At 37.3% G+C, this 20812-nt stretch overlaps 1 protein-coding gene across 1 annotated transcript; it reads right to left on the bottom strand.

The window, feature by feature from the left end:
• Positions 1 to 2182: 2182 nt before the first annotated feature.
• Positions 2183 to 19388, bottom strand: LOC121264971 (protein REDUCED WALL ACETYLATION 4-like). Its single transcript, XM_041168388.1, has 17 exons — positions 19079 to 19388; positions 18892 to 18950; positions 17893 to 17984; positions 14785 to 14922; positions 14621 to 14677; positions 14467 to 14539; positions 7038 to 7196; positions 6274 to 6423; positions 5872 to 6127; positions 4554 to 4669; positions 4380 to 4466; positions 4176 to 4264; positions 3964 to 4026; positions 3753 to 3809; positions 3123 to 3219; positions 2861 to 3019; positions 2183 to 2638 (listed from the first exon to the last, which is right to left on the bottom strand). The coding sequence occupies exons 2-17, from the start codon at positions 18922 to 18924 to the stop codon at positions 2633 to 2635; spliced, it is 1632 nt and encodes a 543-aa protein (XP_041024322.1). The 5' UTR covers positions 18925 to 18950; positions 19079 to 19388; the 3' UTR covers positions 2183 to 2632.
• Positions 19389 to 20812: the final 1424 nt, after the last annotated feature.

Below are 20812 nucleotides of genomic sequence, written 5' to 3'. Positions count from 1 at the left end.
CGACCCCCGAACTCCTCGGACTCAGTCCGGCATGTCCAACCAGATCATAATAATATGAGTTAGTGCAAAAATATATTTAAATCACAATAGTTATTTGGAAAAATACTTACAGCGCTATAATATGATTTTCGAATGATCAGGGAGGTGCAAGAAGTGGTGACTCAGCAACGTAACAGTGTAAAATACACTGTAGCCGTGGGTCTCAAATACCCACTTTTGAATGGGGACAAACTAAGACCCGAAATTGATAGGGTAGAGCCTAGGTGGTGGTGATTTGTCGTGGGTGGCGGCACAAATGGTGGTTTTAAGGCTAAAAAGTCGAAATCGGAGATGGGCTTGGTTGTGCTTCACCGGTGACGGATTGGAGCCGGGGTTGGGTCCATTGGGTTGCCAAGAGGTCGGGGATGAAGTGGTGAAGAGATGGTGGCTGGAGGTGGCGCGACGGCGGCGCGCGAAGGAAGAGAAGGCCGTGGCTAGGTGTTGCGCGTGGTGGCTATCGGCGGCGAGATAGGGGCTGGGATTTGGGAGGTGAGGTTGCCGGCCAATGGGGAGGTGGACGGAGGGGGCGGTGTCGGTCACCGGTGGCTCACGGCGACGGGCTGGGTGGAAGAGAAATCGGACGGGGTGAGAGAGAGAGGGTGCGTCGCGCGAGAGGGGGGAAATCTGGGGAGAAAAGAAAAAAAAAAGAAAAGAAAAAGGAGAAAATGAAAAAATGAAGGGAAAGAAATGAGGTCCAATCCTCACATCTTGGATCACAGAAAATGATCCAACGAAAATGATTTTAAAACAGCATATCAATTAAATTAAATTAAACGTAATGATACAATGAAAATAAAATAATTAAATCCCACAATCAATTAATTTAAAAGAAGAAAAATTTAAATATACAACAGTAAATAAATATTAAGAAAACATAACAATTTAATTTTCACAATTTAAAGATCATAAAATAATCCATTTAAATTATCCGATAATTATAAAATAAGAGAATAAATTTTTGAATTATTAAAAATAATCATTCAATAAAAATATACTAAAATACGGAGTGTTACAGAAATCCCTCAAGTCCCTCCGGTTCCTCCAGATAGATATTCAATAGTGCAATAAAGGAATATTTTTCTGTTTAAGAGTTGTTGCAATGAGCTGTAAATATATTTTCTTTTTTCATTATTTTCATTCCGTTATTTGTTGTCTATAAGTAGCAAGAGCATATTGTACATTTTCACGTGGAATAGAATCTTCAAATTCCTCTCATTTTTCATTCTGTTATTACATTCCTTCTTCATCTACCTCTGCGTCACTTCCATTATGAATCAACCAAATGCCAAGCCTTGCTGCGACGTTACGGCTTTCGGCCCACAGAAAGTCATAAAGCATGGCAACAAAGATGCTTCCACACTTCAAAAAGTTCTAACCGTACCAAAAATGCAGTTACAAGAAATCTGAAGCCAATGTCGGGTGAACCCTTCTCTGTCTCCGATCAAACGGCAAACAATTTCGTCTTCCTCCACCTAACACCTCCAAACCCCATCCCTTCTCCACTCGGCTCCCTGGTATCCCCTCCAAATTCCAACACTCCCTCCCAAGTTCCGGCAAAATACTCTCCTAACCATGTCAAGCTCAGCACACCCAAATCCTACCTCTCAAACCTTTCGACACTACAAAATCCAAGCTCCAAACTATACGCATATGTACAACCTATGCCTACACCTTTGACGCCATGATCAAGAGCTTCAGAACCAAGGGAATCCTTGGCTTCTAAAGTGACATATTTGCCAGGATCTTCAGCTTCATTACTTCTTCTATTGCATACTTCAACACCAGTCCGCTGGGGATGTCGATCTTGTCCAAATTTGACTGATACCGGTATTAGGGAGCGTCATTTATCAACAAAAATGGTGCCAAAGGTGTTGATCATGCAACAAGCATGGACCGGAACTAAATTGCACAATATCTGATGAAGCGGTCTATTTGGAATGGATGGTAGCATAAAAGGTGTTACAAACAAATTTGAGAACTGAGAACACGTTACTCAAATCGGGTACGAACATAAGGGTGTACAGTCCGTCTAGATGAAAATATCCCTGTCAACCCACAAAAGAACCAAAAAAAGGGAGGGGGGAAAGAAGCAATAAAAGGTCGAGAACAATGTTCCAAGAATATAAAAACATCTCAGAATTACGATTTCCAATTGAATACACCAAGTTCAAATATGCTCCAATCATGTAACACGACATTGACAATCAAAGTTACACTAGTAATGAATCTCGAATTTCTTTGATACCAGGCAAGTGATATATGTCACAGGATCCTACATTTTCTTTAATGATTGAACACGAAGAAGAAAGAATTTATATGCACCATTCAGCAGTACTACAAAAAGGAAGAAGAAACAAAAAGATCTTTCCTGTCATTTCCTGCCCTCTGCCACATGCGAAATGTATATCAGGCTTCTACTTTCAGCCCTGATGCAGCAGTGAGGGCAAGTCTATCTAGCCCAATGGAAATTTTGCTTTTAAAGCTAGATTTGCAGCCAACATCTTCCAAAGTCCCCTTATTTAACTCCTGCCTCGATACTTTTCGCACATCCGACAGGAAACATCTATGTAATTCTGTCCTAAGTCTTAATTTTTCAGGCCTGTAAGAGTAATTTCAGTTACCGGTCATCATACAAAGGTAAGAACATCTAGTTGAGCTCAGAGATCGTTTAAAAACTGAGTAAATATATATTATATACCATAATCTCTGACCCACAATTATGACAAAAGCCCTTCGCAAATTCAAAATATGAAAACTCTCCCAATAAACAATTAAAGTGCCATTGTGTAGCAAAAAGAAAATTTCAGATAAATGGAATTACCGGTGAATGAGGGATCTGAAGAAGAACGAGTGATATGAAATACAAGCACAGGAAAATGGCAGACCCAGCAAGAAAATTATACAGCAGCCGCCGGTTGTCTTTTGTGGGTACGAAAACTGTCTTCAGCGTATTGGTTAATTCAAAAATCCGTAGGGATACCTGCATAAGCAAGTTCAGAGTGCAGCAAAAAATGCATAAAAAATGGGAAATGATTAGCACTGGTGGCCTTCATAAATTAAGGGTCAAGAATAAATAAGCTTACAATGACATAAGTAGCAGTAGTGAGCATGAAGTTAAGCATGGGATATTCTGGGACAAAAGAAAGAAGCCACTTAGGCTGTCCATTAGGCACGCTTGATCTGCAGATAGATAGAGGGAAGTTAGAAACATTTGAGTTGAATCAGTATGGTCTGTTTTCAGATTTCTTAATATTCTCTCATTTTACCTCTTATCTCTGCCAATTTATTTTCTCTGTACATTTGCAATTTGGTACTGTTTTCATTAGTAATTTTTCTGGTAAGTGTCAGAGGAAGAGAGAAAGTGTCTACCTTTACCATAATATCTATTTTGACTATTAAAAAAAAAAAAAGAAATCCAAATATCACATGGAAATCTTAACAAGAAAGCTTAAATATCTCATCCACCAAGTGTAAATAAGGAAAAGCTTTTAAAACCATAGTATTAACTCACTCCCGAGAAGGGTCACATAAGGTTAAGCAATTATATAAGACAACATCAAAGAGAGTTAAAAATGATACCATGCTAGGATGTTCTTAAAATATAAATTTTCATACTCATAAAAAGAAAGGATGTTCTTAAAATATATAAATTAATAAATACAGATCTGTTATATAGGTCTCCAAACCAGTGAAACATAAATGATTTTACACACCTCAACCAGATGTGGAACTGTGAAATATAGGTCTCCAAAGTTATCTTTCCAAGCCACCTAATAATGCCAAGTAGAACATTAAAAAAACCTTCAAAATATGGTAGCAGAATTCATTTGAATTTATTAAAAAGGAAGAATAAAGCCACTCAATTACTGGAAAGGGGGTGTTTCAAGTATAGAATGGTTTCATTATAAAGACAAGAAAACATACGCAAAGAGAGTTAATGAGAAACTCCGAAACTGCTGAGTGAAATTCCGCAAGCAAATATACACACTGAAATAGCAAAGGTCTCGTAAGATGCTGGAAATGAACAAAAAAGGGTAATTGATTGAACATCTATGTGAAACCTTACAAGATTCCAAATACCCACTTCCAAAAGTAAAGATAAAATAGGACAAATATAGCAACTAGTCGATACGCACGTTATTGGAATCCATGATGTGTAGGGATGATATTTGTTGTAAGTAACCTTGTCCAGCTTGTAAACATATTCGTACCACATGTAACCAACCTAGAAAAGATATTAAAATGAAATAAAGATGATAAGTGAGAAAATCCAAAATAGATCGTTAATAATCTATAAGCAAAAAATGCATATGATGTGGTCACAAGATCATGCAACTCACAAATGAAGAGACTGCAACAATGCTTGCTTTGATTGAGATTCTCCTCTTAGTTTCAGATTCCTCCAATTTTTCCATCCATTTCTCAACCTAACGAGTTCAATTTTTTAAAAATTTAGTAGTTGGCAAACCAAAGAAAGCAAGACCTAACAGATGATCAAACATTTAAGAGATTACGTTGGGGTGGTAATATGCATATATCATTCCAATGATCCATATATACCGATCAAGTCCAGATCTGAAATGCCATTCATGCAGACGAGGGAGATCTGGTTTTGCAGGATCAGTATACCCTGTCATCAGAAGCAACTGTTAAGTATACGCAAAAGACGCTAGGAATTGAGAAGGATAGAAAGGAAAAGGGTGAAAAGAAGGGGAAGAAGGAAATAACTTTTTTTTTATAATTAAAAAGAAATTTTAATACCAAGAATAGGAACAGCTCAAGTACACAGGAAGTAAACAAGGAAATACCTACTACACTCTAGAAAGCAGGAAAACTAAAACAGATACAGTATATTATCATCATTCCTTACAAAGATCTTAGCCCACAAACACAATAAGAAGAAAACCAAAGGAAGAATAATAAGAAAACCAGGAGGAGAGCTCGAGTCAATAATCATGATCAAATAGAGTCTGATGAGAACAAAAATAGGTTTAAGGAGACTAAGAAAATAAACCATATTCAGTACTCACACTTGTCTACAACTCACAAAAGGAAATAACATAAAGCCCAAAAATAACACAACCCATATAACAGAAATCAAAATTAGATAATATGACCCTAAAACTCATTGCCTGAGCTGTCCTCGAAGTCAGCATCCATATACATGTGACTGCAGCTTGTATCTAGTGTTCGCACCATACCCATATTCACTTTAAAAAAATCATGAAAATTTGCCACTAGAGTAAGCATAACAAAAGCCAATTTATCATACTAAAATCTTCGTGATATGCATTCACAAATAATATAATCGCAGAACAGGAGTTTACAATAAATAAAATTATCATTAAAAGGGGAAGGTGGTGAAAAATCAAAAGTTCAAGGGAGATAAAAATAAAACGTAAAAGTGAACATACAATTTTTTTTATATAAGTTAACTATTATATAGATATGAATAGGCATAGCCCAAGTACACAAGATGGTATACAAAAGGTCACACCTATTTAGAGAGTAAAAGTGAACATATAATTGCGGCCAAGAGATAACAACAACAATAATAATAGTAATAGAAACAGTACCATAACAAAAACACAATGACAAAAGATGAGACCTAACCAAAACACTTCCAAATATAAATGCCAAAAAACTAGAGCTTTAAATTTCAAGTCCAAGTTGTGTGCTCAAAAATTTTGGCAAAGATCACTTGAAGAGCTAAAATCAAGCAAGCTGACAAGCAGAGCTATGAAATGACTCCGTAACTTTCATATTAATATCTAATTTAGCACCAAATTAAAGCTAAAACATAAAAAAGGTAACACAAGGTAGGTTACTAACCTAAAACGAATGCTAGTGGACGCCAGAATATGTAGAAAACTCCAGGAATTTCCCAAATCAAGATAACCACGAGAAAGCATGCAAGAATCTTCACAGCCATCACTGAGCTTATCTCATTGTACTTGTTAAAAATCCCAAGGGCTCCATACACCATTAAAGTGAAAAGCGTGTGCATTGGACAAATATAGTACAGCATGTAGTCATTATTAAGAACAATGCAGCAAAACGCCACAAAGAAATTTAGCCGCCACATCATCTGCATTGTATAATAGAGATTTAGAAGATTTTGATTATAACTATATATGGAATTATCACTACACATGGAAAGAAGATTTAAAGAAAAAAAAAAGAAGTTAATTGAGTCTTCAAATGAAATGGTTGTACAGTCGTACAGTCTATTACCTGGGTAAAGCGTGCAAGGCTAAAATCCTTTCGAATGTAATAATAGGAGAAGTTTCCAAAACCAGTCATCCAAACATATGCAGCGATAAAGACACGTATTGCATTGTATATCTCCGCCGCAGCAAAGTAATGGTACATTAGAAATAGGACCTGCCAAAACATAAACAGAATCGTAGATGCCATCTCAGATATTAAACTGATACCTAGGATTAGGCATATCCCCAAAGGTTGTTGCATTCCTCAATCTTTAACATTCCAACATATGAAAACCAAATAAAATAGTTTCATAATTTCTTAGTAGCATTTATTATCCAAATCATAACGTATGGCTGGAATGAAATAAAAGTGCAAACATGTGAGGCAAATTTAGAAAGAAATGTAAACTAAGTTAGTGGCCATATAAATGCCAGCAGCTCCAAAGCACAAATATCCAAAAATAAAGAAATCATTAAAAGAAAGGGTGGGCCTAAGTACCCACCCATGGGTAGGCCTAAGTGGTAACGGTGAACTTGTGTGCATGTGCCCCATGTCACAAGTTCGATTCCCCCTGGGATCAAACTGCAATTTAAGTGGGAGGCCATGGCGGTGGGTTGCTGTGCTAGTCTCCCCGGGGGTTTAGGTTTCATGGGTGAGTCCTAAGAACTCTGCTGTGGGGTGGTTCCCCCGTCATCAAAAAAAAAAAAAGGTGGGCCTAAGCATGAGAAAAGAGAAAAAGCAACCATAGCTGCTGATCACAAGTTATGAGTTTTGAAAAGAGTACTTGCCTGCATCCATCCTTTCCACTCTTCAGTTTGATGTCGATTAAGATAAAGTAAGGATTTTCCAGAGAATGCTGACACATCACTGTGCTTTTTCAAAGAAGTCATTGCTGAAACTATGATAAGGAGAACGTAGAGAAAGAGGAAAAGATCACGATTGTAATTCTGCCCAAGGAAACCATCACCAAAAATTATTAAAATTGTCAGTAATGAATTCCAACCAATTGTGTGTAACAACATATTAATTTATTTGTATATACTGGGCTAGGCCTATTCTTGGAGTAATATAATTTGTTTACTTATCAAAAAAAAAAAAAAAAACATATTAATTTAAAGCATGAATCTGACACCTACATCCAAGATGTCAAAATAAATTGTTCTTTTAAGGAAAAAAAAAAAAGCAATAAACAATCCATAACATACAAAGGCAGGTTGTCATTTTATTCTCTTGTATCAATAGCATTGGTTCGTTTTGAATATAAATTAAGTGCTGCATTGAAGGTAATTTTTTGTAGGTGCATTAAAGATAATGAATCTAGACAGCTGAAAAAAATTGAAAATTTCTATCTCCTAACCTAAAATAAGTACCTAAATTATAAGGAATATTTGGTCAACCACCCCCAGACCCCTGTGCTTTGGGTAAGTTGAGATTCGCTACCTATATTATTTTTCTTTTTAGAAATAACCTCTCATGATATCTCTGTTGTTAAATGAAGTCAGAAAAATTTCATCCACCCTTACTATCTTAAAAGATGTTGAAGTTAATAACACTGCAACGTGAAAATTAATTTTACTCAAAAATAAAATTAAAATTAAACAAAAAAATAAAAAGTAACTTTTTACATTGTAAATATTTTATTAAAAAAAAAGTAAAAGGGTGGTCTTACTATTTTTTAAAACATATTTCTGAAATTATTTTTTAGTTATACTTTTTAAAATTAATTCATATGAAGTCACTCTCTCACTCTCTCACTTTTGCATTTGCTTATAAGACTTTTGCATTTGCTTAAAAGTCTTTTTCTCTCCGTACAGTTTCTCTAACATGAGTGAGCTTTCTGGCTATTTTTCCTCTGGAATCATCTAATTTTTCTGTGAGGTTGTTATTGTTTTTGAGTTAAGATGGGTGCTGTAAAACACTTATTTGTAGAAAATAAGATGTTCATCTTATCTCTTGAGGGGGGCAACTGTTTTCGTATTACTGAAAGAGGTAGGAAGTTTTCTAAGGTGATGTCTTTCACCACTTCCTGTTCTCGCTGATTGGCAAATACGATGGAGGAGTGCTATCTTGCAAAGGGAAGAAAGGAGTTCTACAAGACTTTTCGAGCTGGGTCCATGGCATTAGTTGCTCATCGGCGTGTTCCTTCGGGCTTTACCTGGAAGTAACTGAATACGATGGTCATGGACGTCGTGGAATGCTTGTGTTCCCAGCAGGGATGGAAGGACAAGGGTGGAAAAATTTGTCCATGGATATGAAGCTTACATTGTCTTGTTCCTCTAAGGGCCAGGCAATGGTTCAAGATGGAGGGAAGGGGAAAGAGGTGGGTGGGCAAGCCAGGTCCTATGCGGAGACAGTACGTGGTGGTAGAGTAGGCAGTAGGATAGTGATGCATGGCAATACATGTTAGAAGATGATTTCTCATTTTGGAGAAAAGGACAAAGAGAAAGGGGGTGCAGGAGAGTGCTCTCGGGTTGACAATACCCCCTTACCAGAAGTAGTTGAGTTGTCTTGTCAAGTCCCTACACAGTTGAAAGGGAGGAAAATATGACTCTTCTTGATTTAAAACTGGATCTAAAAGACGTGAAGAGTGAACTTTGTAGTCTGAAGAAGGCTATTGAAGCTCTTGTAGGAAATGTGGAATGGGGCTTAGGAGTGGGATTGGGTCATCAGGGGGCTGGATTAAGGCTGAAAGCCAAGATGGGCCTGGGCCTGGGTCATTCACGCCAGGCCCAACCCAAGATGAGGTGGCGCCTCAAGAGGGCTGGGCCTTCACCTATGAAGGGCCCGAAAGCCATTGGGCCGTGTGGGCTCCTGGCCCAACAACGGCAACTGTCGCCGACAGCCATCGACGACTTGGCGCCGTCGTCCTTAGGGACCGCTTCCAGTGATATCTGCGGCGGAAACCTAGTGTCGGAAGTAGATTTGCGTAAAAAGAAGGGTGCGCATCTAATGGGGAAGTTACCGGAAGTTTCTTCCACTTGTGGGGTGGCACAGAAGGGTGCGATGGACCCCTCTGGGTTGACTCCATCCATCACGACGGTAATAATGACGTCGTCGGCGTCTGTGGAAACGTCGTTCTCGCATGAAGTTACAGAGGAGAGAACTGGTATGTCTTCGAGAGGATCACCGGCTCGTGGGGTGGCACAGAAGGGTGTGACGGACCCATTTGGGCTGCCTCTTGTCATCACGAAGACGATAACGTCGTCACCGGCGTCTGTGAAAAATTCTATCCCTCGAGAGGCTACAACGGAAAGGATGGGAGAGTTGTTGGGTGGGTCGAAACACGGTGAACAGTCACAGAACTTGCCGGCGGTAAGTTCTGGGCCACCCCTAGTGTCCTCAACTGCCCAGATAGTGTGTTTGACACCAGAAATTTCTCCAGTTGCCGTGAAACTCAATTTGGAGGACCATCATAGTGGGGGAAGGCTGGGTAATTCAGAGGACAGTGCAATGGAAGGTATTTTGGTGGTTTGTGACCCTCCAAATAGAGGGGAGATGATGATCAAAGGAAGGGTGAATATAGTGAGGGGCAAATGCCCTGTTGAGGAGATAGAACCCACTCCATTGAAATCGTTTCATCCTAGGGTTTCAGATTGGGTAATACAAACAGCAATGGAGATCAAACATCTTGTTGGGATTACATGTGTGGGGTTTGAAGATGAATTTTGGCTTTACTCACAGCTGTTGAAGCTGCAAATACACATACTAAAGTTGATCCCTTGCAGGCTTTGGACAAAAAGAGAGAGAGAGAGAACTTAAGAGGCTTATGTGGGATATGAATGATGATGGAGGGGAGCGTAGTTCTTGTCGAGGACGTGGGAAGGGAAGGGCTACGATGGTTTTGTTATGAAACCAAAAATTATATCTTGAAACATAAGGGGGCTGAACGAGCAGGCCAAACAACTCCAAGTCAGAAACTTACTTCGACAATGGCAGGGTGATATCATTTGCCTGCAAGAGACCAAACTTGAACTAATTACAAGGCAAATAATTCGTAGTTTGTGGAGAGGGCAGCATGGATGGTCGTATCTACCTTCCAAAGGTGCATCGGGTGGTGTTCTTATTATGTTCGATAAAAGAGTAGTGGAAAGAATAGAGGAATGTGTGGGTGAATTCACTGTGGCGTGCTCATTTGTAAATGTAGAAGATGGGTACCGTTGGGCATTGTAGGTGTATACGGTCCGAATAGTGACTCAGAAAGAAGCTTATTGTGGGAAGAATTGGCCGGAATCCTTAGTTGGTGGGAATTACCAAGTTGTATAGGGGGAGACTTCAATGTATCTCGTTTCCCGAGTGAACGGTCAAGTACAACCCACATCACTCCCGCTATGAGGGAATTCTCTAGTTTCATTTCAGAACAGGAGCTCATGGATATTCCACTAACGGGAGGCTTATATACTTGGTCCAACACTCGGGATATCCCTTCTTGGTCGAGAATCGATAGATTTTTGTTAACTTCAGATTGGGAATCACACTGTCCTGAAGTTATTCAAAGACGATTACCTAGAGTTTGTTCCGACCACTTCCCTATCCTTTTGGATTGTGGAGGCATCCAAGGAGGCAGAAGGTATTTCAAATTTGAAAATATGTGGCTTAAATCTGACGGTTTTGTAGACAGGGTCAGGCAAGGGTGGTCTTCGAATGAATTTCAAGGATCTCCAAGCTACATTCTGGCAAGGAAACTAAAAGCGCTGAAATATGACTTGAAGTTATGGAATGAACAAGTGTTTGGCAATATTATATTACAGCGACGTTCCCTTACGGAGGAGTTACAGGGCCTGGAAGGGGAAGAGGAGGCAAGAATTTTGAACGAAGCTGAAAAAGTTCGCAAGAGACAGTTAGTTACAGATCTTGAACGAGTATTACTAATGGAAGAGACATCTTGGAGACAGAAATATAGGGCTTTATGGCTTAAGGAGGGAGATAGATGCACAAAATTCTTTCACAGGGTGGCTAATTCGCGTCGGAGGATCAACGCTATAGATACTTTAATGGTTGATGGTGTAGTTTTTTCGGATCAGTCAAGTATTGAGGAGCACATGGGACAATATTATGAACATCTCCTAACCGAACAACAATCTTGGAGACCATTAGTAGATGGGTTGACTTTCTCAGTTTTAGATCAAGAGGGTGCAAAGTGGTTGGAGAGGCCCTTTGAAGATGACGAAGTATGCAAAGTTGTTCGTGGCATGGCTAGTGATAAGGCCCCTGGCCCTGATGGTTTTACTATGGGTTTCTTCCAAACCTGTTGGAAAGTGATCAAGGGTGATCTTATGCGGGTTTTTCAAGAGTTCCATTTTTATGCTAGTTTTGAAAGAAGCCTCAATGCCACCTTCTTAGCACTCATACCAAAAAAGGTGGGGTCAGTGGATGTTCGTGATTATCGTCCTATTAGCCTTGTGACTGGGATCTATAAGATCCTCTCCAAAGTGCTAGCAAACCGATTGAGTACGGTGATGAAGAAGTTAATCTCGAAGCCACAAAATGCATTTGTTAAAGGTAGACAAATCCTTGACTTGGTTCTAATTGCAAATGAAGTGTTGGACGGACATCTCAAATCTCGGAAACCTGGGTTAATCTGCAAACTAGACATGGAAAAAGCCTATGATCATGTCAACTGGAAATTTCTGTTCTATTTACTTGAAAGATGTGGTTTTGGAGAGAGATGGAGAAAATAGATAGAGTTTTGTATCTCAACAGCTCGATTCTCTATCTTGGTGAACGGTTCTCCAGCGGGCTTCTTTAACTCCTCTCGTGAGTTGAGACAGGGAGACCCGCTATCACCATTACTCTTCCTATTTATCACGGAAGCCCTCAGTAAGATGATTGTAGGTCTTGTGGAAGGCGGCTCTCTCCACAGTTTCCCGGTGGGGAATGGTTCTCTTAATATTTCTCATTTGTTGTTTGCTGATGACACTCTTATATTCTGTGGAGCAAATCTTGGGCATATCCAATCTTTGAGGGCTCTACTTCTTTGTTTTGAAGTCGTTTCGGGTTTGAAAGTTAATTTGGCAAAGTCTGAGATGGTGCCAGTGGGTAATGTTCCTGATGTGGCAACTCTAGCCTCTCTCTTGGGTGTAAAGTATCTTCTCTACCTCTTCAGTACCTTGGATTACCATTGGGTGCCTCCTTCAAATCAAAGCAAACTTGGGATCCAGTGGTTGAAAAGGTGCAGCGTAGGTTGGTATCTTGGAAGAAGTTGTATTTATCGAAAGGTGGTAGGCTTACATTGATTAAAAGTACTCTCTCTAACCTACCCACCTATTTTTTGTCATTGTTCCCACTCCCAGCAAAGATTGCCAACCGTATTGAGAAGTTACAACGTGATTTCTTGTGGAGTGGGTTGGAGGATGAATTCAAGTTCCATCTGGTCAATTGGAACACGGTATGCATTCCAGTTTCTGGGGGTGGTTTGGGTATTCATAATTTGATGAAATTCAATCTAGCTTTATTGGGTAAATGGCTGTGGCGGTACCAACAAGAACGGGGGGTTTTGTGGAAGTCTGTTATTGATGTATAGGTTGGGGAAGCATGGGGTGGTTGGTGCTCGAATGAGGTACGTAGTTCACATGGGGTAGGGTTGTGGAAAAACATTAGGAAGGGTTGGGAGATTTTTAGGAGACAGACACATATTGTTGTGGGCGATGGCTCTCGCGTCAGATTTTGGCATGATAAATGGTGTGGTGAAAGTTGTCTCAAAGACACCTTCCCCGCTATTTTTGAGTTAGCACGAGTAAAGGATGCAGCGATAGCGGACCTTTTGGCTTTTTCTAATGGCTCCCCTCAATGGAATGTGGGCTTCACTAGGGCAGCCCAAGATTGGGAGTTGGAGGTTATTTCAGACTTCTATGCAACTTTGTATTCAGTACGTATGACCGAGGGTATGATGGATAGGATGTTTTGGAGCCCTTCCAAAAAAGGTAAATTTACGGTCCGATCATTTCACAGAGTTTTATCAGACCCGGGTAGGCTCTCATTCCCATGGAAGAGCATCTGGCAGACCAAAGCACCTTCAAAAGCAGCTTTTTTTGTTTGGACAGCAGCTTTGGACAAAATTCTCACCACGAAAAATCTCAGGAGACGTCGATTAATGGTAGTAGACTGGTGTTATATGTGCAAGAAAGATGGCGAATCTGTTGATCATTTGTTTCTACATTGCGAGGTGGCCATGACTCTTTGGGATGATTTTTATACAGGACTTGGTTTATCATGGGTTATGCCCGGCAGATTGTTGGACTTTCTAGCATGCTAGAGAGGCCTTCGAGGAAATACACAAGTTGCAGCAATATGAAAAATGGTCCCTATATGTATGTGTTGGTGTATTTGGCGGGAGCGAAATGATAGAAGCTTTGAAAACCAAGAGAGAACAATGGAGGAGCTGAAAGTTTTTTTCTTTAAAACATTTTTTTCTTGGGCGGGGGCTATTGTTTGTAATGGACTTAATGTCCATGATTTTCTTCTTTCAATTGTAAATTATAGATAGGTTTTTCTCATGTATACTTCCTGTGTACTTGAGCTTTGCCTATTTTATGAATAAAAAAAAAAAAAATTAATTCATATTTTTAAATATTCTAATTTTTTTCACGTGACAGTCTTGCTGATTGCCATATATTTTCTGAATTTGTAACAGATGAATTTGTATCTCAATTTAGGCAAAACACAGGAGGCGTTTGACCAAAAAATCTTAATATAGTCTTGTAGATAGTTAAAAACTATAGTGTACTTTGGGCTATGCCTATTCCATTAATACAATCGTTTACTTATAAAAAAAAAAGATAGTTAAAAACTCTTAAGTAGGGTGGTCGTACTACTTATAAAAAAGAAAAAAAAAAAAAAAAAAGATACTATCTAAATCTTGCCATCGCAATCATATTTGGAAAAAGAAAGTAAGCATGACATACAGGAAGGAATTGTTTTCCACATACACCAAACAAAAAATTAAAACAAAGGTAATATTATAAAATTATGGCATGTTGCAACAAATGATGATTCATGTCATCCAAATGTAAAATTATGTATGACATGTAGATGGACAGGTATGAAGCAGCACTATAATCAGTGACAAAAAGAACTATTGCCCAGAATTATGTAGAAAAAGTGCCACGTGGAGATCAGTAAGCATCATAATATCTTGGGGTAGCATCCAAGTATAAAGCTATGCTAAATAGGATCATGCGTGTGATTAAGAAAAATAATCAAGAAGCACGACAAAAGCACCTTTGTAGATTCTCCCAATAAATTCGTGCGATCACATGTGTAGAAATACAGCAGAATTGCCCCAAACTCAGACCTACATGAGTGTAATAAGATATAAAGCAGAAAGCCTAAAAGTTATGTATTTCAATAAAGAGATTTTTAAATAGAGACTTACATTGCTCTCAAAGTGGCTCTATTTTCAAGCAAGAAAGAGTCATCCATGGTCAAGAACCTAGAAACATGATGAGCAGAGGGTAAGAACACTTGAAAGACCTCGAAAAAAATGGAACTTCATAAGTAAAAAAAATGAACACCAAAGGTTTAGTCATAGCAACTGACCTAATTAGATTCATTTTCATGGACGAACTATGCAATTTTGCAGATGCTGATCTTGTGAGGCCTCCTTCCAGCAAAACAGCCCGATCATCTTCTTTGATTGTCTCCTTTCCCAATTCAACCAGATTAACGTCCGAGTGACTGCAACCAAGAAAAATTATTGTTAGAGAATACTAGCATCAAAAGTCGTATTCTTTCTTCTTGTCATCTCAAAAATAATAATCTTCTCAATTTTAAAAATACATCAAATAGAAGATGGGAGACAAAGTGCATCTGTGACCAAAGGAAAAAGGAGGACACATTTAATTTATGATTATTTTTTTTATAAGTAGAAAAATTTTTTAAGAAACCAAATAATTAGGCATAGCCAAGATTTATAATTAAATTACATCTTAGGAAACTAAATTTCAATCAAATTCAACAAATTGCAGCATCAAATGGAGATCAAATGTTCTATTACTGGCCAAAACATAATAACAGTGGTAGTAAATGACCCTACCCTTTTTTTTGGTAGGTAAATGACCCTACCCTTTTTTATATTCCTCATGTTATCTTGGACAATATAGAACCTCAATTTGAGCCCACTCTTCCTGTCAATTCGATGCAACATACTCTTAAGGGTTTCATCAAGTGTTGCCTCAGTCACCATTGATCCATCATTAGTCTCTAATATCATTTCTCGACCATGTCCTTTTCTGGATTAAATATGACCTAATCCACCCAGCCCAATCCCAATATCTTTTTTAAAAAATTAATTCATTTCATTAAAAAATGCAGAGAGGCGCAACCCTAGTACACAAATGCATACAAGAGATTAGCCCTTTCAATGGACAAAAGAATATAAATCCATAAATTCAGAAATATTAGTATAAAGAGAAATATTATGCGCCCAGGTCCATTTATAGAGATTGGAGCAGCATATTCTTTAGCTCTTCCACTGACATCTCACAATCTTCAAAGCATCTGGCATTCTACTACCTCCATAAGCTCCACAATACACATGAAGGTGTCGTTCTCCAAATGGCTAAAACTAAGCAATCTCCCAGTTGACCTCTCCAACAATCATCACTTGTCTAAGCATGATCCATCAACTCCAGAAAGGCTAAAAATCACAATCCATATTGATTTTGCCACTTCACAATGGAGAAGAAGGTGATCTATGGATTCCTCACTCCTTTTGCACTTGCAAAACCAATCCATCACTATCAAATCTCTCTTCAACGGGTTGTCCAAACTCAAAATCTTCCCAAGAGCCACCATCCACACAAAGAATCTTACTCTCAAAAGTACACTGAATTGCCATATGCTCTTCCACACAAAATATGAGTCTTCCTAGATAGATAATGCTTGGTAGTACAAATTAACTTCAAACTACCTCCTCTTTGTAAGACAATCATCATCCCTAGAATGTAATTAGGTGTCTCACTTTGTATACTTCTTGTGTACTTGGGCTTTGCCTAGTTTCATTCTATTCAACAAAGCTACTTATTTACTTATAAAAAAAAACAAAAAAATCCCTTGCCTCGGTCATTTTTTTTTAAGGTAAATCAAACAAAATATAAAACCCAAAATAAAAAGACAACATCACCAACTCCGCCTCCTGAAAAGATATAATAAAAGATAAATTCAAATGAAGAATACCATTTGAATACTCCCTATTATTTGCTGCCCAAGCCTCCTTATTACAAGCAACACAAGAAAACTCCAGAAAATGCCTTTGATGATCGATTCCCACACCATAGATCATGCCAACCGTATCTTAGTACTCTCCACAACTCGTATCTAAAAGAGTAAACACCCCCCCCCCCCCCCGGCCCCCAAAAAAAAAACCCTCATGTGTTTCCAAACGCCAACTACATAAGGACCCACGGAAGGATAAGGGCATGATCCTCCATTCAAAATATCCTACTTCGTTTCAACTACCCATCTCCATAAAGAATCCCTCACCTCATAACCACTTCCCTAACAATGCTTTATTAAACCTAGTTAAAAATCAAAATTCTTATCCACAAACCACCTGTTTGCTTCAGAGAACAAATCTTCAACCAATTGACTAAATGAAACTTAAATTCAGTTTCTTTTGCTCACAATTGGTTTGTCTCACTTCAATTTTGTGGTTGAAGATGGTATCTTTCTGTTTGGATGTGAAGAAAATTAATGTTTGGGGAATATAATATAGTAGGAAGGGTCAGCTTAATTCCAGACAAGACCGGTCAAGGCAGGCTTTTATCCCTTCAAAATTCTTTTTCTATGTATAATCAGAACCTTTGTTTCTGTGTGGCAGTTTAACGTGGAGACTTGTACTCTACATTAGTCTATGTTTGGTAATTTCAAGTGGAGACTTGTACTCTACATTGGCATCACAATTCGATCATACAAGATAACAAATATCACTATAAAGCAGAGGGAATGATAGAAATAAAAATCTACCAAATGTTTAGTCAGCAAACTACTTGGCAACCAAAAACAGGAGCCTCAAACTAGGATGCTGCCTCTGGCGCACACTTTTGCTCAACAGATCAAGAAACCTAGAAAAACTATATTAAATCTCTCTCCCTCAACCAAAGCACACTCACTACATCTCTCTCCCTCAACCAAGGCACACTCACTACCTGCTGGACTCCTTCAAGCACTGTAGAAGAGCAGAGGGTTTGGCATGGCCACTAACCATGTATCATAATTAATTTATCCAGTAAATATGGGCAGGGCTATCAAGCGGGTTTGGCATAGACACCAACTAGAGATCATAATTCATTTGTGCAGTCAAATTGACTCTAAAAGAGGCACAAGGTGAAAAAATACAATCAAAAGAAAGGAAAAAAAAAACTAGCTAACACTTCCGTCTTAAAACTAATTCATATATCATTTTACCCTTTGAAAGGCAAAGGCTTACTACTAATAACCAAGCTCCATATCCAAGCTTTCTTATGTGAGTACTTTAAAAAGAATAAGCTAAGCACACATTTATGGTAAGTAAAATAAAGGAAGTAGATTGAAATTGGTTAAAACATATAACATACAAACAACTGAACATCAATTAAGACCGCCAAATATGCAAATAATCCCAATCCATAAAATCTGTAGGTCCCCATGTTGACATAAGAAACTTACACTTTAGAAGGATGTGAAGATTTCTTGTATTCAAGGAACTCTGAATAAATCCATGCAACAAAAATTGGTATTATTCCAAGCAAAAAAGACACCTGAAAGTATTCAAGGAAGCTCCATTAAATAAGAGGGAAGCAAAAAGAACAGATAGGGTATTAAACAGATTTAGATAATATTGCAAAGTTTTATGGTAATCAGGTACCAAACATTTATTAAATTCTATTATTTTCCAGTACTAAGTCATGGTATCGATGTCATCCACCCTATATTAGACACAAGTAGATTTTGTTATTCATTTAGATCAGTCAAATGTGTCCAGGTAGGAAGAGAATTGTGTACAGCATGGAGTCCAGTAGAAACATTCCTCCTTTAGGAATAGTTATGCTACTGAGTACTCATGTCAACCGTAACAAAAATGAAATGCTTCGTCCACTTTAAGTGTAAAATTAAAGCAAAAAAAAAGCCACCATAAATTTTAAAATTTTCTTCAAAACATACAATAAATACAAGGAGTTTAGAAAATTTGGAGTTTGCAATGAATGCGTTGAAAGAAACAATTAGATAAAGTGAACCAAGAGCATGACTTTAGGACAAGTATACACATGATCCGCACAAAGTTTTGGAATGGACCAATAAACACAGACACAGTAATACTAATGATGAGCTAACAAAGTATGTATGTAGCCTTTCCATAAGCCAAGAAGACATTACGGGATGAAATAGAATTCTCTTCAGATCAAGTGGCCACTCTCAAATTTACAAACAATTTTCACGTCAGAAAAATGAATACGTGTTCAACAAAAATTCACAAGCTAGAACACAGACGTCACCCTGACCCACGTTATTATCCAATTAGCACAACCACAAATTCAACATTCAGTTTTTTTTATAAGTCCAAATAGCCTATTCCATTCAACCGATCATGTCCGACGTTCTCAGCATTCAGTAAAAAAAAAAACAGAAAAATGAGAGTATGACACAAAAGCATGCGTAAAACCACACCTGCCCCGGCGTAAGTGGCGCCGAAACCACCATTTTCAGTCCCTCAAGTCGGTAGGGAACTGCAAAATCCCAAGAAAATTTAATCACATCAATGACAGCCAAATGTGATATTGTAATCATATCACAAACAACACCAAAAAAGCACCAGAATTGTAAAATTTGAGTAGCAGATGGAACGGAGAAGTACCTTTGAAGCTTAGGATTGCAAAACAGATCGATTGGCTCTCTAGGACATCGGAATCATATATATGAGAAATGAGAGAAAAAGAAAGAAAAAAAACAACCCTAGCTAGAGATCGAACACACACAGAGAGAGATCTAAATACAAGAAAGAGAAGAAGAAGAAGAAAGCCCTCGCGTAAAGAATAGAGAAAATGTCGGAGGGTACGTCCCTCTCAATCTCTCTCTCTCTCTCTCTCTCTCTCCGCGCTCAGCTGTTCAAAGCTGTTGGGGGTGGGTCGGGTTGGGTCGTGGTTGTGCCTTTGCTTTCTCGCTAACAGAGTTCAACAAAGATTTGTTTGTTTAATTTTCATCATTTTATAAGAATTTGTGTTGTGTCGGTGTGTAGATAAAATTTGAGACTTTTTCCTCCTTTTTTTTTTTTTTTTGATATAATTTCTTTCCTGCTGTATTGTTAATACAAGAAAGCAAGACTTCTCGTATAGTTTGCAAACTCACGTATTTCTTGTGAAAGAGTTGATAAATTTGAAAGTGAAATGTTTGTTATAGTCGTAAGTATATAAGTATCGTATAATTATTTTAAAAAAAATAAATAAATACGAGATTCATATGAATAAATAATAAATTTTTAATTGTAAACTTTACTCTTTTTCAAAGTTACTACATAGTGTTTGCGCACTTCACGACTACATGTAACATTACTCAACTTGAAATTAATATTAAAATTTTATTTTTGTAATAATGGATTTTTTTTAAAAATAGTATACAAAATTTACACATCATAAAATTACATATAACATTATTTTTTTAAATAAATGAGTGAAATTTGTACAATTAAAGATTGATAGTTTGGTTATATAAAATCAAACCATCTCATATCAGCTTATCTCATATAATTATTACAATTTTATCAAACTCTCACACAAAATATAATAAACAATTCAATTTTTTCAAATTTTAAAATAAAAATTATATTATAATAATATTTTATTCAACTTTTAACAAAATATTTTATCTCATATCATCTAAACTACATAACCAAACGATATCACGCGGGTGACCTTTTCAATTTTGAGTAGTGTTATATGTTCTTCTAATTTTATTTATATTTTTACTTACAAGAGTCATTTTATTAGTTTTCTTTTAAAATTTAATTTTTTAATTTCAAAGTTTATAATTTTTAATATATTAATTACTGACAGATGGATAAATAAATTTTTTGTAAATATTTCTTATATACATTTAGCATTTTCCTTCAAGTTTTAGAACACTTCTAAAGAATGAAAACAAACCTACGCTTTTGGTATTCAAGATCTGGGTTAGGTGGTCAAGTAATATAGAATTTGATTTGATGAAATTTGAAATTCAAATTAAAAAAAAAAATACTAATAAAATAAAACTGTCGCTCAATACATATAATGTTATGTACATATAGCACTAGTATGTTGTTGACAACCATTAATGGTCAAGACTTTGAGAAAGTGATTGGATTATTGTATCAGTCATAAATGAGCATTGGTAGGAAAAGTAGTACCACCTAGCGTAGTAGACTCAGCCATTTTAACGATAACGAGAGGTTACCTTCCAACTTAAACTTGCAGATGTGTAAACGAAGAGACCACTTTAAACTCTTGTTTGTATTAAGAAATAAGATGAAATAAATTAAGATAGTTTATAAATAATAAAAAAATTAATGAGTTAAAATTTATAAATAATAATAAATGATCTCAACTCATCTCTC

This window comes from Juglans microcarpa x Juglans regia, chromosome 5D (assembly GCF_004785595.1).
Source record: "Juglans microcarpa x Juglans regia isolate MS1-56 chromosome 5D, Jm3101_v1.0, whole genome shotgun sequence".
Taxonomy (NCBI): Eukaryota; Viridiplantae; Streptophyta; class Magnoliopsida; order Fagales; family Juglandaceae; genus Juglans; species Juglans microcarpa x Juglans regia.
Note: the sequence above shows the minus strand (reverse complement) of the source record. Positions and strands in the feature narration are given on the sequence as shown.